Source organism: Corvus brachyrhynchos, unplaced genomic scaffold, assembly GCF_000691975.1.
Source record: "Corvus brachyrhynchos isolate BGI_N302 unplaced genomic scaffold, ASM69197v1 scaffold305, whole genome shotgun sequence".
Classification (NCBI taxonomy): domain Eukaryota; kingdom Metazoa; phylum Chordata; class Aves; order Passeriformes; family Corvidae; genus Corvus; species Corvus brachyrhynchos.
The window spans coordinates 437,786-455,435 of NW_008239284.1; the positions used below are offsets into that span (position 1 = coordinate 437,786).

Consider the following 17,650-nt stretch of genomic DNA (forward strand, 5'->3'; position numbering starts at 1 on the left):
CCAGCCCCTCTCGGGGGAATCCATGTCCCCAGGGCAGAGCCAGCCCCTCTCCAGGGGAATCCACGTCCCCAGGGCACAGCCAGCCCCTGTAAGCAGATTTGCTCCCACAATGTGAATGCAAAGAATAAAAGAGAGACAACCTGAAGGAAACTCTCTTCTTCGCTTCCCTGCAGGAATCAGATGCTGGGAGGCTCCCAGGCTGGCTCCCAGAACATCTCGTTATTTCATCTCTGTTCACCTGGGGCCAAGGGCAGTTCACTGAGCCGAACAACCCCTGTGCTGCACAGCTGGGAGGTTCCTGTTCTCCGCCTCCATCCCCAGCCCCTGCAGCCCAGTCACCCCCTCCACGTGGCTCGTGGGGAGGGGACCTGCAGGTCAGTGTTTCCCAGAAGAGAAGTCTTGGACAAGTCTGGTGGGAGAGCCCCGTCCTGCCCTGGCTCACTGCTGACTCACAGGCACATCCCCCATTCTGTTCCCCTTTGGAACCCGAATCTCCCACTGCTGGAGAGCCCCATGGCACCTGCAGCTGGAAGGTCACTGTCCCCTTCACCCTGGGGCCAGCTGGTCCCTCTGGCTCAGGACAGACCACCCCGTGGGGCTGGCAGGGAAGGGGTGGCACAGGGCACGTCCTGCTTGGCAAGGTGCTGTCCCTGAGCCAGGGGCTGCCCCCATGTCACCTCAAAGCCTGGGCTGGCCAGTGCAGGGGGTGAACAGCCACTCCTGAGGTCCAGCATGAGGCAGAGCTGCTGGTCACCACGGGTTGGGAAGTCCCACTCCCCTTGTGACCTGCCCCAAAATACCCCAGGAGGAACAGGAAGGGTTTGCAGAATCCCACAGCGTGGCCAGTCCAGGTCTACTGAAGTCTGTGGGGGAACAGGAGGTAGGAAAGCAAAAGTCTCACATTTTCTATCCAACTACTCCACTCCAACCACAACAGATGCCAGGGACCTCCATCACCAGAGCTCTCACAGCCAATTAGGCCCCTCAGAAGAAAGCCCAGCACTTCATTACAGCCTGACAAAGACACCTCTTCACTTCTCCAGATCTCATGAAACACAGCCAGCTTTCTTTTGGTCACTTCTACTTAGGCACACTAAGCTTCTAAATCAAATAGCAGGCTCTGAGTGAGTGCATTTTTCCAAGTGACTGAGAAAATGCTGGAGAGCCTCATCCAAACCCCCAGCGCAGCCTGGCTGAGTCACAGCCCAGGATCAGCTGTCACCAGCCTTGGGTGACATTGCCTTGGGACACGCACTGAGCACACCCCGAGGAGAGGCTCAGCTCCTGCCCAGCCACCCCGGGCAGAAACACAGGAGACAAGGAAGGAACAGGAGGGAAGGAACAAGAGAGGAGTCGAGGATTCTGCAGTGAGTCGTGCCCTGGCCCAGCTCCAGCCACTCAAGGTGAACAATTTCCATGCTGAGCCTTTGCACCCAACTCTCACAATGGTTCATTATTCCACAGTGCTGCTGAGCAATGTTTGTCTTTTTCCTCTGTGCCCTGGGGAGCTTTCCCAGACCCACCTTCCCACCTCGGAAAATACAAGGCCTTGAAAGCAGGAACACAGTAAAGCCACTGGAAAAGGAAAAAAAACCTGCAGCCTTCAGTGATCGGGGAGGTCCAGTGGGAACCAATTCTGCAGAGTCCTTGACTTGACAAGAGGGACTGTGCCACTGCCTGGGTGACCCCAAATCTGCTTAAAGCACTCAGGCACATGGGGGTTTCGAGCTATGATTCTGTCTTTTAGACTGGGCTTCCTTATTTTATTTGAGGGCTCCAAACTTGGATGTTTGAAGACAAGAAAAGCAAGGTGCCTAAAAATAATGACAAAACATTTGGCAAAGAAATCTGCCCCCAGGGGAAAAAATCCCAAGAGAAAACAAAAGTGAGATGCCTCAAGGAAGATCCACAGGGGGAAGAGGAAAAGACCTGTCCTAGTGCTGCCCAAACTCCCTGTTCACAGTTCCTTTTAGTAGCTTCTTACTCATGTATTCTACAGCCATTACATTTCTTTTCCAGGCTTCTGGCAAATTCATTTAAAGGGAAGTTAAAATCAGTTCTTTCAGTGCTCCTTGCCCCAGCAGAAAGGATCAGAGCTGTCAGTACCTGTCCAGCTGCCACTGGAAAGTTAAAGTGGAAAACAGCACCACTCACCTCTGCCAGGTAAAGGATGCAGAACTTCCGATCTTCGGAACCTGCAGAGAAGAAAAACCAGGATCAGAGCGAAGCTGCAGCTGCATTTCTGCAAGTGGAGCCACTGGCAGAGGAACTGGCCAAGAGACAGCACTGAATGAGTGTTTGTTGTTGCCCCCCCCAGTACCAGGCTGTGACCTGGGTGATGTATGTGGCATCTGCCGGGGCCGGGCGCGGGCAGGACCCTGCAGGGCCTCACTGCCCTGTCAGGGATTCTCCCGTGGGCTTCTCCTTTGGAAAAGGGTTTGTTTCATTCACAGGCCACGTGCAGGCTCTGCTGCCCAACCTGCCTTGACACCTGCAGCCTGTGGGAGCTTCCCAGGCGCTGCACAGGTCCTGCAGCACCCACACAGCCATCCTGGGAATCAGGGATGGGCCTCTCCCATCTTATCCCTGTGGGCACTTTGCTCCCAGGAGGACTGACAGGGAAGCTCCTGTTCCTACACCTGATTCCCAGCCCTGAGGGAAGCCAGCTCTGAACACACACCAGCCTCACAGGAGGACACTGAGCTGCCCCAGGACAGGGTCACCTCGGCTCTGTAGCGGGACCATCCCTTCTTCAGAGCAGGACACCCCATCTCCAGGAGCTGACTGGCTCCTTCACAGGCCTTTGGCTCTTGCTGCTTCCCAAACGCTCCTAATGCCATTATCTGTGCCAGGAGCTCAGGGCTGCAGCCTGGGCATGGCTGCAGATCCCACTGGAAGTGGTGTCAGCACAAGCTCTGCTTCATTTCAGCAGCCTGAGCTGCTTGATGGGAGCAGGCTCTGCACGGGGCTGGAAACACCCTGTTCCCTGGAGGAAAACAATTCTCCCGCTGCAGGCAGCAGCCCAAATGTCAAGGTAAGAGCTGGGACCCATTGAGGGACTCAGCTGCCTCTTGAGTCACTCCCTGGGCAGTGTGAAACCCATGAAGAAGTGGCCTGGAGCCCTTTGCTGGATGTCTATTGACCCTGCTCTTCTTGGGCCTCCGTGGATTCCTTCTGCAGTAACAGTGATAACAAAGAGACGCTGACAAGCTCCAAACCCATCAGAATTAAGTTCCCTTCCAAATTCCTCTCCACTGAGCTGTGAATCCTGGCACCAGCGACCTCCAGAGCCAGCAGCTCCTGTTCCCTGTCCCTCCAAGACTCGCTGCTACACATGGCCCAGCAGCTCAGTGCCTGCAGGACATACAAAGCAGGGAGCCAGTCTGAGCTAAGGAATGGCTTAAATCCCATTTTCTGCCAGCCTTTAGGGACAACTTTAGCAATAAACTGGCTGCCCATGCCAGCAGCTGGGCTGAAGCCAGGGCCCATCCCTGGTGAGGCACAGGGGAGGCTGGAAGGTGATGGCAGAGCCAGGGAGGGCAGACCTGGGTGCAGATTTCACCACAAACCAGGTTTGCCAGGATTCATTCCACTTTTTCAAGTCTCTGGAGGATCAGGGTGGAACAGCAGAGCCTGATGTGCCCCAGAGCCCAGAAAAAACACGGGAGAGGCACAACCTGGCACTGGAGAGGTGGCAGATGTGGGGGATGATCCCCAGCTCTGCTCCTCACATCTCTCGTGACAACAGCACAGCACATTCTCTCAGTCAAACTTGGGGAAAAGCTGAAAGGAAATAAGCAGGAGGAAAAAACTCACTCGGAGATATTTCCTTCTCTTCCGGATGTGCTGTGGTGGGGACTGGCTTGGCTTCCAGAGGAACGTGAACTGTCCCTGTGCCAGGCTGGGCACGAAGCACAGTGGGATCTCTGTGGGGACATGTCCCCTCTGCAGCTGAGCCCCGTCCTGCACACCCACACTGCCTCACCCAGCACAGCAGCACTCCCAGCACCGCCCTGCTCTGCCACTGCCCCGTGCAGCCCATGGAAAGCACCCACTGCCCACAGGATCTGGGGGCTGCGTGCCTGGTGTTGGGTCAAAAAGATGGGAAAAGGGGAAGCTGGTCCTGCTCCTTTGCACAGCCCAAAGGCTGTGGCAATGCCCTGGTGAGGGCAGGCACCCTGACCCCCCAGAGCCTCAGATCTGCTCAGCGAGGCTGGGACCACGTCCAGCAGCCCTGGATGCGTGGGAAGGGAGGGAGGCTGCTGAGCACATCCAAACCTGGCTGCCAGGAGGGGACAAGCTTGTCCCACTGCAGCACGCATCCCTGGGGGAATGTGGCAGGGTGCAAGCCCTGGGTGCTCCCCAGCATCCCAAGGAAGGACAGAAGGCCCACAAATCCCACTCTCGGCCCTTGACTCCCTTGGAGCTGCCCGACACTGCAGGTTGGGGGGGTTAAGGCCAGTGAGCAGCACACGAGAAGCCCTCATTTGCAGGATCCCAGCTGGGGATGGCGCTCCAGCGTGGGGATAAAGGAATGCTCCTCTCTGTCCCAAAGCTGAGCTCACCCACCCAGGGGGGAGCCAGGATCCCGGCGCGTGGAAATTCCCACAGTGTCTGGTGAGGAAGCCAGGCCTGTGTCACTGGGAACCTGGGCTGGCGTGGTGCTCATCAGCCGTGCTGGGCTTGTAAAGCAGGAAGACAGAGCATTGTGAGGCAGATCAGACTGATTTGCTTTCGCACAGAGCAGCGAGCGGCAGGAACAGGAAACAGCACAATGGTCCTGAGCGCACCGGAGATGTCTCAATTGTTGGAGGCAGCCACACGCCTGTTCCTATTCATGTGCCATTCAGTCATTCAGGAGAGCGGCAGCAAAGCCCTGCCAAAAGGGACAGACATCTCCTCGCTCTCTCCACCCGCCTGTGAAGGAGCCCTGCCCGAAGCAGGAGGGTTTGAGCTGCCCGGGCACCAGCTGTGCTGGATTGTCAGCGTACGGGGGGTGGATCGGTGCTGTAGGGACTCCATCCCCTTTGGAGGGCCTTGGGAAGCTATTCCAGATGTGATCCAGCCAAGTTATTACGGCAACAAGGAAATAAGTGGCAGAAAACTGCTCAGAAACCCGCCGTGCCTGAGGTGAGGAGGCACAGTCCTGTGCCGAGCTGCAAACAGACCTCGGGGTGCAGAGCCAGCAGCAGCACCAGGGGAGCTGATTTCTCCAAGCAGGTGAACAGGAGCAGAGCTATTTCCCCAGCTTTTGGGAGCAGCCAGGGGCATTTGAACAAGGAACAATTTCTTTTGTCCCTTTCTTAGAAATAAGCAGTGCTGAGAACACACTCGACAAAGCCCAGGGAGGCTTCAATGGCTTTTCTCAATGGCTCGTGGCTGTCGTGCCCCATCTCCCTCACTTGTGTTTCTGCTCCCACCAAATAGGTCAGGGAATTCATCTGGAAGCAGAAACGTTGCTGGAAATGGGAAATAACAGCTGACAGGCAGCCTGTGGTGTCCAGCACTGAGGCTCAGAACGTGGGGCACATGGAGAGACACAGTCCATCCACAGAGCTCGTGGCTCAGCTGGGAGAAGTCACGGGAAGCAGCAAAATTCCTCCAGAAAATGATCCCTTTGGAGAAGCAGCCCAGATCTGGATTCATTCCTTTTGGTCAGGGCCACAGGACTGTATAAAGTCAGCAGTTCCAGAGTAATTTGAGTGTGAAGAGGCCTCTCTGGCGGGCTCTGGAGTCCAATCCCCTGCCCAAAGCACCCAGCATCAGGGCTGTGCCCATTGAGGCCTGAATGCTTTCAGGGATGGAGATCCCACAACCTCTCTGGACAGCTCAATATCTGACCAACCTCATGACAGGAAAGTTTTTCCTTCTGTCTCATCCCGATTTTCCCCATGGGGTCCCAGCGCAGCTGCCTGGGCTGGAGGAGGGGCTGTGGCACAGACAGGTAACTGTGCGTAAATCAAGCCCATGCCCCAAAAGCAACCACACCACACAAGGAACAAGGTGAAACTGGGCCCAGGGCCAAGACGGGGCTCCACCATAGCAAATAGGACGTGGTAGAGCAATTCGCTCGTTCCTCTTTTGACCCCGAGGAGCTAAAGGGAGTCTTTTGTACAGCCTCAGCATTTCAACCTGAAATAACCCATTTCCAGTCACCCCCTGCCCTAGGAGCCCTCTCTGAGCCCTCAGCCGGGCATAAAAGGTGTCAGCCAAGGTGGAGAGGGAGGGCAAGGTCCCCAGCCCTGCTCTGAGGGTTTGCTCTTTCCTCCCCAGAGGGGTGAGCAGGGGGAAGGATGCGAGCAGCAGGGAAACTGTGGGTGGCTGAAGAGAGAAGCAGCAAAGCCAAGCAGCCAAGTAAAGGTCATCAGAGCTTGGCCAGCCACCCTTGGAGCCAATCTCTGAACTCCCTCGAGGCACCACGGGGGAAACCTCAAGCCTTTGGTTCCCTTTCCCAGCCTCGGCCAGTCCCTGCTGTCACAGCGTGACACCAGCCAGGGGAACAGACCCCAGGGAACGGCAGCCCAAATCCTGGGACATGCACCCAAAAAGGCCTGGAAAGGGCCTGAGAGCTCCTGAGGTGTCCCAGGAGATGGAGCTCCCAGGGCCTGGTTAACGCAGGGATAGGAGGGAAGGATGACCTGGAAGCACCGCTTGGATGGCACTGGAAGCAGCAGGACAGCGGGATACTCTCCTGCTGCTGGCCACAAACCTTGGCAGCTAGCAGCCACAAAAGCCCCAAAATGCCTCCAAGTGCTGCTGCAGACACTCACCCTCCTGGAGCTTGACACTCTGCAGGTACAGAGGGTTCCTCAACACGTTGCAGCGCCCGGGCTCATCCTCCTTGGTGAAGAGCAGCAGGTCGGAGTAGACAAAGAGAGTCACCTGGAGGCACAGGAGCAGCAGAGAAGCTGTAAGGAATTCATCTCTTGGCACTGAGAGTGTCCTGGGAATGTCCTCTGCCCTGGGGAGAGGCAGCAGCCACAACAGAGAGACCAGAGAGCCCTGCCCAGGGGCTGATTGCTGCTGCTGCACCCAGCAAGCTTCGGACGAGGCTCCCCTCACCTGGCAGCCGCTCCCTGGGGCTTGTGGAGTCCTGCGACAGGAGGGATAAACCTGCCCGACAGTTCCACGCCACACAAACACACCCTCTGCTCCCTCCTGTCACTTCCCACTTCCAGGGGTTACAAATCAGAGCAGGAGGAGGGAATAAGTTGCCGACTAATCCCAGCACACTGCAGAAGTTGCAGCCTGAAAGCAAATCCAATCACCCTGAGCACCCTCACGGAGGAGCTTCTCATTTTTCTCAGTGAGAAAGTAAAATGTGGTTTTTACAAGAGCAGGACCCACAAGAGCAGCTGCAGGGAACAAACCCGACACCTCAAACCACAGCGGGGGTGGAAGGGAAACAGCAGCCCAAGTGTCTGCCCAGAGCTGGGCTCGAGCAGTGCCTCAAGAGTCCCAGGGGCTTTGAGCTACTCCAGACCGGGGGGAAAAGTCTTGCCCGAGGTCCCCAGTCCAATCAGTTCAGATTAATGAGACCTTTAATATAAGAATGAGCTTCTCCACTGCACTGGAGATCCTGAACCCAGAAGCCTGCCAGGGATGAGCAGCTTGGTGCCGCAGCTGAGGTGTGAGCCCGTCCTGCCCTCCAGGAGCTGGGGCACACAAAAAACCTCAAAGATCACAGAATCATGGAATAATAGAATATCCTGAGCTGGAAGGGACCCACCAGGACCATCGATTCCAGCTCCTGGCCCTGCACAGACCCTCCAACAGCCCCACCCTGGGCATCCCTGGCAGCGCTGTCCAAACGCTCCTGGAGCTCTGGCAGCCTCGGGGCCGTGCCCATTCCCTGGGGAGCCTGGGCAGTGCCCAGCACCCTCTGGAGGAAGAACTTTTCCCTGATCTCCTTACCCTGCTCTCCAGCCTGACCCTTCCTGACACAGCTCCAGGCATTCCCTCTGTCCCTGGTCACCAGAGATGCCAGGGACAGCTGCGATGTGGCAGTGGCACAGTGCCTGGCACAGTGGCACAGTGGGGGCCTCACTTGCTCAGCGTGAGGCCCTTGAGGTACCCCCCAAAACTTACCACAGCAAAGGGAAAGCTTTGCAACACTGAGCCACAGCAAGGAAGGGTTTGTGGCCTTTTAGCAACGCTAAAAGGAGCAAAATGAGACACCCAGAGTCCCAGAGGGGTGGGAGAGAGCACCGAGAGGTGCCTCTGCCCCCACAGGGACCGAGTCCCCACTGCCAGCACAGTTTGTGTCCCTGCCCAGGGGCTGATGGACACATCCTGAGGAGGACAGGCTGGGTAACAGTTATCACACGCTGGGGAGCCTCACATCAGGGCAGCAGCACGTGGCTCCGAATTCAAAACCAAGCCCTTGCCACAAGATTTCTCCTCGCAGTGCAAGTTCTTTTTTGTGGGATTCTCAGTAAGTACAAAGCTGCTGGTGGAGCTTTAGCTGACAATGAAACCAGGGAGGGGCTGTCTTCTCTGTGTTATTTGGAAAATCCCTTCCTCTGCTCTCAACACTCTGCTGGCCCAGCGCCCACATCCACCCTCTTCATTCCTTCTGATCTTGTTGGTAATACAAGGAATAACCAAGTACAAACTGCACTATAACCTTCATCCCATGCCCACCTTGTGCCAAAAGGTGGCTTTTCTGGGATGTGTCTGGTGCCACCTCAGTTCCCTCAACCCCAAAGAAGAGATGCTGAAGGGATTTGGGGAATAGCAACCCAAAGTGAAGGAGATAAAAGCATGATCAGCAAATGGTCACATGGAAAGGGAGGAAAGAAACTGAAGACCTGCTACCTGCAGAAGTTTAAATGGCAGGAAAAAAAAAGATCAGCAGGAGAATCACTTCAATGCCATGCAGGTTTCAATAGGGAAACCTGGAAATAGAATTACATGATTGAAGTGTCTAAAAAAAGCTGAAAGTGAGTTTGAAACACCTGTGCCAAGGAGTAGATTTTGGGTCAAGCCACTGTGTTGGCCAAACTCAGTCACTCACCACAGCAGGCTGCTGGCAACCTCTCCAGGCCAGCAGTGCTGGGAATTTGGAGTGCAGCACTTGGGAAGAGAGAGAGAGAGAGAGGGGAAAGCCTCCTGCTCTACAGAGAAGAGAACAAACCTGGCCATGCCCATCCATGAGGTTTCAGGACTCCAGGGAGGCCCATCCTGACCTGCCAGGGTGGCAGAATGGAGGGATGAGAAGGAGACAAGTGTGGTCCACACTGGGCAGACACCTCAGGGCTTTGGGAGGCCTCCAGGTCCATTGGAGATGGATGGACAAGGCCAAAGCCCACGCTGGACACCTCGTGTGCCATCGCCCACTGGCTCCTCTGGCACTCCATGGGCTGGAGGGATTTCAGGAGACCATAAAAGCGGGAATTGCAGCAAAGTCTAGACAGGATGTGATTAAGGCCTGAATAAGGATTGCCCCAGAGGTAAGGTCAGGGAAAGGACAGACCCTGGCAAGCCTCCAGAGAGATAGGTTGACTCCTTCAGGAGATGGGAGAGTTTGCTCAGGGACAAGGATGCAGTGCCTGATGTGGGAACGGCCACAGGGAAATGATTCTGCAGGGTTGGGAAAGAAAGGAGCAGGACCTCCAGCTCCAGCAAATTCACCTGGGCCCTCCTCTCTCAAGCCACTTGGTCCTGCAAACCAGAGAGCCCAGCTTGAGAGGGGCTGGGTGGGAAGAGCAGTGGGAAAATGGAAAACCACACGGAGCAAGGAAAAAGGGACTGACTGGACACAAGACAGGCTCTGTCCAAGCATCAGAGGAGGCTGGAGAGGGAAAGAACTCAAGTCCACCAAAGAGAGGAGTGGGAGCCCTCCTGCACCAGGGGCAGCTCTGGTGTGTCCAGGCTGGTTAGGTCTTGCTGGCTCCAGAGGTTCTCTCCCCTCACAGCCCAGCAGGACCACAGCAGACAGCCCTGCTCGGCTGGAGAACGGGAGCCTGGCATTCCAGAGAGACCTGCACGGCTTCCTTGAAGCTCCACAAAGCCTTCCATGGCTGTGCCACACACTCAGAGCCCTTCCCAAGGGCCACGGGTGACATCCTGGTGTTGCTGCCTCCACTGTCACTGCCAGCACGGGCTCAGCACCACGGGGTGTTTCCCTTCCCCACAGCTCTGTTCTCACCCCACTGACTCAGCCCCTCCTGCCCTGCCCTGTGCCAGCTCACCCAGACACCACAGCCCCAGGGCACCAGCATTCCCAAACGCTGTCTCACATTCCTGGCCAGCATCCTGCCCTTTCCTGGCACCAGCTCCACCTGGGAAATCTTCTCTCAGCTCCATACTCATCCCAGGAGCATCATAAGCAGAGTCCTTTCCCTGAGACATTTTCCTCTAATCAGTCATGGAGTTTTTCATGTATTTTGATTTGTTTTCATGTACTTTTTGGCAGAAAAATACCTCAAGTAATTCAAGTCAAAGCAAGGGATGAATTACACCATGAAAACCAGAAAGAGAGATAAGTCACTTAGCACAACCCTGTACTGGTTTGTACTGGCCAGTGATGGGAAGTGGCCCTGGGCTTCTACTGTTGGCCACCCAGAAACCGGAACAAGTGAAATAGAACTTCCTTTAGAGATCTGTGAAGATGACCCATTGCTCACTCCAGCTGAATTCAGCCCCAAATTACTCTGTGCAGTGGTGAGATCCTCTGAAACTGCCCCAAAGGAAACGGCCCTGGAGAGCAGTGCATGAGTGGGCTTTGCCTCTCTCCCAAATTCCAAGGCTTTGCAGACTTTGCAGACTTTGCAGTTGGATGCAAGTGGAGCCAGCAGCAAATGTGATCAACACATCCAAACTCTGTAAAGTTGTCACATCCTCAGGGTGCCAAAGCCCCCAGACTTCTAGGAGCTTTCCAACAACATGGCAGAAAAGCTGAAGTAAGAAGAACGAGAGGAATTTGGACAGGACATGTGAGCTGTTTCAGGAACTGAAATTCTGAGGACACCTGTAGCAAGTTCTCTGTCTAGTTCTAGTTCTAGGTTGTGGATTCTCCTTCCCTAGAGATGCTGCAAAGCCATGTGGACACAACCCCGGGGCAGTGACTGCTCCAGGGAATCCTGCCTGAGCAGGGAGGCGGGACTGGGTGGCCTCCAGAGGTGTCTGAACCATTCTGTCATTCTACGCTTCTCTAACCTGGCACAAAATATCCTTAAACCCCCTCCTCCTGAGTCTGCTGGGCTGCCACTGATGTGTGTTTGCCACCCACAGTTTCCTCTCTGTGAGCCCAAAGGAAACAGGAACAACAGCTGATTTCTAGCACAGGAGAGCTTTGATCTTTAGTTTATCCCACAATAAACTGACTACAAGTCTTTCCAAGGATCACATCAATATCATTACTGCACAACAAAACATTTCCCTTCTCAATGTAATGAGGTGTCCCTTCCAGTCCCTTCTCAAAGTCCCCTCCAGGGCTTAAAGGGGCTCCAGGAGAGCTGGAGACAAGGAAAAGAGTATGGAGGGACAGGACCCAGGGAATGGCTTCCCAGTGTCAGAGGGCAGGGCTGGATGGGAGACTGGGAAGGAATTGTTCCCTGGGAGGGTGGGCAGGCCCTGGCACAGGGTGCCCAGAGCAGCTGGGGCTGCCCCTGGATCCCTGGCAGTGCCCAAGGCCAGGCTGGACATTGGGGCTTGGAGCAGCCTGGGACAGTGGGAGGTGTCCCTGCCCATGGCAGGGGGTGGGACTGGATGAGCTTTAAGATCCCTCTCAACCCAAACCATGGTGATTCTATAATTCCATCCTCTGTATAAGACAGCAGAAGAGCAGATTTGGAGAGCTCAGACAACAAGGAAGAGTTTTACCTGTGTAGTCCTGTTCCTGCTCTCGTGAAGGAGCAGCTCCTCTGACAGCAGCAGAGTCCGGGCTGGGTTGCAAAGATCCAGGGGCTGCAGTGGGACAGAACAAAAAAAAAAAAGAAAAGAAAACAAAAGAAACAGTCAAACCTTCCAGTGGCAGCGTGGTTTGTGAGATAAACTTTCCACCCACCAAACCCACTCCGTCTTCACTTTGAGCTGTAACTCACCCGGGGAGAAGCCACCCCTCACTGTGCTCAGAGGGACACAAAGTCCGCAGTCCAGTGAGAGCAGAAAACAAAGCCTTGCACTCACACCTACGTCAGCCCAGCTGTGAAAAGACAGCCAGCCCTTGCCTCTGCTCAGGGGCTGCTCTGCACGGGGGGGGGATACGGGTGTTTGTCAGCAAAAAAACCACAGCGCTGGCACGTCAGGTCCCTGCGTCCCTCAGCCACCAATATTTGTAGCCGATGGTTTGGATCACTCCTACTGCAACTTTTAAGAATTCCTGTCCCTTCCCGTGCCACACCCAGCTCCCCAGTCAGTGCTGGAGAATGGGACAGGTTCAGGTGTCCTGAGGGCAGAACAAACCCTGCACCTCCAGCCTGGGACCGCCCTTGGGAGCAGCACAGTGGGAACAAGAGGGGACCTGCAGGGGGCCCTGCAGATGAGACAGTGCAAAGAGAAAAACCAGCTCCTGAAGTGGCAGAGTCCCAGGCACAATCCAAGATGAGTTTTGGGAGTAAGGAGGCAGAAAGTGCCAGCTGTGTTCCTCCCAAAGGCCGCCCATGCAGAGCCCAGGCAGGTGGGCACAAGGTGAGTGGTCACCCACCCAGGTGCCATCAGGGAGGAGGGAGGTGACCAAACACCTGCCCCAGGCTCCAGCCCAGCCCATACTGGCCCCAGGCAGCCCATGGCTCAGGCTGGAGCCACAGGGAACAAGGACCATGGTTTCAGCCCAGAGGAAGTCACCAGTCTGAGCTGAGGTGACACTGCCACTGGCAGGGGAGGACCAAGGGTTGCCCACAGGCTCAGAAAGGAAGGGATTCATCAGCAATGTACTAAAACATATGGAGAGGATGAGATTTTGTGGGGTTCTGGCCATATGAAGGACAAAATGAAGGACACAGAGGGAGTTAGAGCTACTACCACCAAATTCAGGGCTGTTTTCTTAAAACGTGGAATTGTGGAGGCAGAACATTCCCTGTCAAGCCATTACTGCTCTGGGTCCTTGTCCTCTACTCTGGAGCCAGGCTGGGAGAGCTGGGGGTGCTCACCTGGAGAGCAGAAGGCTCCAGGGAGAGCTCAGAGCCCCTGCCAGGGTCTAAAGGGGCTCCAGGAGAGCTGCAGAGGGACTGGGGACAAGGCATGGAGGGACAGGACACAGGGAATGGCTTCCCACTGCCAGAGAAAAGGGCTGGATGGGATATTGGGAAGGAATTGTTCCCTGGGAGGGTGGGCAGGCCCTGGCACAGGGTGCCCAGATTTTAGTGTGACCACCTGCTAAACTAAAACCCCTTTTGTTTGCACACCGACTGCACAAAGAACCTCAAGAAGAACCACACTGATCTGCAATTCCAAAGCTGGCTCTGAAGCCCAAAAGCTGGGACACCTTCTCCTAACTCAAGCAAGCACTGAGGGCCAGATTTGAAAGCTGAAAAGGAGACAAAAATCCAACAGAGAATTGCTTGGGCAGGACACAGTTCCCTTTGAGACAGCCGCCAGCACTGTGCCAAGTACAGCCAGCTCCAGAGGAGAGCTGAGGGTGACAGGGATCCATGAATTCACGGGAGATACTGCTGGGAAAGAGATCCCTGCGTGGCTGCCTGGCCCCAGCCTGGGCACTGAGCACATCCCAGCCCCCTCCCAGCTGCACTGACCTGCACGAAGATGGGGAACACCAGCACTTTGGGAGCCAGGGTCACGTAGGTGCCGTAGGAGTGGGGGATGTGGGGCCTCACTATGGTGCAGTTCTGGTAGTTCCCGTAGCTCTTCATGGTCTGCACAGTTTTCATCAGCCTGGATTTCCTCCCAGAGCCCGTGTGGGATTTCCCTTTACAGGCATTCCCTGGATGGACAGAGGAGGCAGAAGGAAACACAGGATGAGGAGAGAGCTCCAGCTCTGCCCGCTCCAGCTCGGTCCTGCTCTCCCAGGCTGGAGGAGGGAATGGAAATCCTGGGGAACCACTGGAGCCAAGAGCTGCAGGGACAGGCATTTCTCAGCTATCCAGGAGTCCCAGGGATTCATGGAATAACAGCACTGATTCCATTTTCTTCTAATGGGAAACAAGTTGTCCCTGGTTGGTTTTGCTCCAGAGCTGCTCACTCGGTGACCCGAGGACCTCAGTGGGTGGCACCAGCAGCACAGACATGGCTGGGAAGGGACAAAAAGAACCCCAGGGAGGCCACAGCAAGCTCTGCTTCAGGCCAGTACATCCCACCAGGTGCTCTGCCCTCTGATCTGCCCTTGTGTGTCTCCACCTGCAGAGCTGTGTCCCAGCACGGGAAGGACATGGAGCAGGTCCAGAGGAGGCCACAGAGATGCTCTGAGGACTGGAACCCCTCTGGAGCCAGGCTGGGAGAGCTGGGAGTGTTCACCTGGAGAGGAGAAGGCTCCAGGGAGAGCTCAGAGCCCCTGGCAGGGCCTAAAGGGGCTCCAGGAGAGCTGGAGAGGGACTTGGACATTTTTATCCACACAAGTGCTGCCTGCTCTGGATTCCAGGCATGGAAGTTAGCAAAGTGCAGGAATGTCATGACAAAGGGCAGTGGGTTAATCCCAGTTTTCAGGAGATACTGAGATTGGAGGTGTCAGAGAAAGATGCAGAAGTTATAAACACATTTGTGGCTGGGATCAATCCCTGCTGCTGCCAGCGATGGCTATTCGGACATTGGGGGTATTTATAAAGGATGACTTCATTGTTCATGAGGCTGGCACCACATCATCCTCTGCTTTTCAGCATTACATTCTGGGGCTGGAAAAGGTCCGAGCAGCCTCACTGGGTTTCAGTCTGTCCCTCTTCCCTGCAGAGCATTATCCTCACTCAAAGCAGGGATTACAGGAAGCTGCACACTCCCACCTCAGCTGCTCAGCAGAGCCCAGACCACGTCCTGCTGGACACCAGCAACCTGTACTCTGCCCTAAAACTCACAGGCAACAGCTCCAACAGGAGCTGAATGGCTCTCTAACCAAAAATTCCTGTCTTCTTCAAAAGAAACCCCACTGAACAATCAAAATATTTCCTTCCTCCCTCCTCCTGTAGCGGATGAACTGAGCCAGCTCGGGGCTGCAGGCAGAGCTCTCCCCTGGGATTGAACATATCCAGGTGAGGAGCTGGAGCGTTCTCCTTCTCCCCCACAGGGATGTCTCAGGAAAAGGAATGAGCATCCCTCCTGCAGCTCCCTGGGGACCCCCAGCATCCCCCTCCTTCCCTCCCTGCAGCCCCCCCGGAGCTCCTGCTCCCACCACAGCAGCTTTTTACCCTCGCGCTGTAACGGGTGCCCAGAACCTTCCCAGGCAGGAATGAGCCCAAACCCTCCTGACCACGGCCTGGGGCAGATAAGGTCTCGTCCAAAGCAAACACACAAACCTGCCTAGCATTACATATTCCATTAAGTATTAGGAAATAGCACATTTACTCCCAGATAAAGGCAGCAGAGCCAGCCAGCGCTGGGCTGGGAAGCCAGCCCTGCTGTTTACTGCTGCTGTAGCAGCTGCCTTTGCTGGGGGGGACCCTCGTGACCTAAGAGGTTGTTTCCACCTCTAAGTGCATTAATCCTGACATTTTCCCTTTTCCCTTTTTCGTGGTTGCACTGCCAGATAACATCGGGGCACAAGAGACCGCTCAGCACAGGGCAGATAAGATCTGTCTGGGCTGTTCAGGATTTGCTTTTGCTCTTATCCCTGAATCACCTCGTTTTATCAGAGGAAATAATCACCTGCACAAGTCCAGGCACAGAAACACACCCAAATGTCAGCTCCTGTCACTGGGTGGGCAGCTCTGTGCTGCCACACTTCATCCCTGCTCACGTTAACCAATACCTTCCTGCCTCTGAACTTAACATTACATAATTAAAAACAAATCCAGAAAAACCCAGAATTTGTTATGGGAAGAAGCCCAAGCCTTTCAAATCCCACCCCACTGTAAGGACAAGTCCCCATGGCCCAGCTCATCTTTTCACAGGATCCACAAACAGCAGGAAAGGGCTGCAATTATCCATGGAACAAAACATCCCCTGCAGCTGAGAGTGGAAAACTCTCCTGGCTGCAGAGCTCCAGGGCTGGGAGCACCCGAGGCACGGGGGTCTGGCACCCACACTGCTCCCTCCTGCTCCCCAGCACTCCCCCCATGGCTCTGCCAGCCCCACACTTTGCTTTCCATGGACACTGCCCCACCTCAGAGACAGCACCAAGTTTTCCAGCTGTACCCTCAGCAGAGAGGGAACGCTGAGGGATACACACTCCTACAAGAGCTCAGCTCTCCTGGGGACACACAGCTCATGCTAAGGCCATCCAGACAGGCCAGGGTGCAAGCACAGCCTCCCAAAACTCCCAAATCCATGAGCAGACAAGGAGTATTTCCACATGGACCTGGATTCCTGCAGTGCCCAGCCCACCTCAGCCCACTCCTCCCACAAGTCCAACCATCCCCAGGGAGCTCCAGGAAAACCCAGCACACCTGTCACAGGTATGGTTTATGAGTTTATGTTTCAAAGGTTTTTTGGGGAGAGCTGGCCCAGAGACTGCCAGAGACTTTAGGCAGCCCAGGGCTTGAATATCCTCCAAATCTGGCAAAACCACGTGCACTGCTGCTGGCCCTGATCTGAGCCACAGCCACCCTCACTGCTGTAGCACTGAAGGGAACCTCAGAGCAGGGGATCAGCTCTCCCAGCACGGCCTCATGGATGGGAAGGGAAACACGTCATGGACGGGCCCACGACACGTGGGGAGCTATGATGCTCAGAGCTTTCACGCTTCATGTTCTCACCCTGCCCCTGATGGAAAGTCCCCAGCAGCCCTCTGTGAGCTCCCACAGACCTTCTCACACGAGGCTCACCCAGTTCCACCTCTGCTTTTAGGTCTGAGCCACGGTGGGAAGATGATCCCACGCAGAGCCCCAGGTTGCTGCTGGTGCCCTCAAAACATGAGCACTTTGCAGGGCTCAGGACAAGGATTTGAGGGTGCCAGGAAGACCAGCTTAGAGCTGGGTGCTCTGAGCAGCATTCCCAGCACAGGGACAACTTACCCACAGTAGTGCTGTCCTCTTGATACACGGGCCTCAGCAGCTGTAGGGGACAGAGGGGACACGGTCACCTGCAGCAGCCCTCAGGTGCAGTGACAACAACTACAAATCTTAACATGCCAAACCCAGCCAAGCCAAAGCACTTCAGAGAGGAGAAAAACCATTTTTGCAGCAGAAAATGAGAGCCATGACTTTCAGTGTGGTGTGTGCAGTGGGAACGCTCCCCACATCCTCCCCATATCCCCAGGGCGAGCCCTGAGGGGAGGCAGCAGGGAAATATTTTAGCAAAACTGTGAAAGCTCCACCGAGGGACAGAGGTGTGGCTTGTAAACTTGGCACCGCTCTCACAAATATTTAGAGATAGGGCTGGATAAGGCTGAAGCAGGGGCCAGGAGAGGCTGCAGCACAGAGCCCTGAGCCACGTGCAGCCCCTGAGCCCTACCTGGCTGCCGGGGTTCAGCGGAGCTAGGATGATGTAGTTCTGGTCTGCAGCCGAGGGCACCCGGGACAGGGCCGGCAGGGTGTTCTGGCCCCGCTTGCCCAGCTCGGTGTACCTGTCCCAGGTGTGCAGCCCCAGCCCCTCGGTGCCATCG

General features: G+C 55.5%; 1 protein-coding gene across 1 annotated transcript in view; it reads right to left on the reverse strand.

Annotated features, from left to right (window-relative positions):
* The window catches only part of RGS3 (regulator of G-protein signaling 3), a 67,352-nt gene that overhangs the window by 33,669 nt on the left and 16,033 nt on the right, over window positions 1-17,650 (reverse strand). The window contains exons 13-18 of the mRNA XM_017740276.1: window positions 17,500-17,650; window positions 17,061-17,100; window positions 13,698-13,885; window positions 11,827-11,910; window positions 6,771-6,882; window positions 2,155-2,195 (exon numbers count right to left, since the gene is read on the reverse strand). The exon at window positions 17,500-17,650 is cut by the window's right edge and continues 15 nt beyond it. Of these exons, the coding sequence (XP_017595765.1) occupies window positions 2,155-2,195; window positions 6,771-6,882; window positions 11,827-11,910; window positions 13,698-13,885; window positions 17,061-17,100; window positions 17,500-17,650 (616 nt within the window). The remainder of the gene's footprint in view (window positions 1-2,154; window positions 2,196-6,770; window positions 6,883-11,826; window positions 11,911-13,697; window positions 13,886-17,060; window positions 17,101-17,499) is intronic.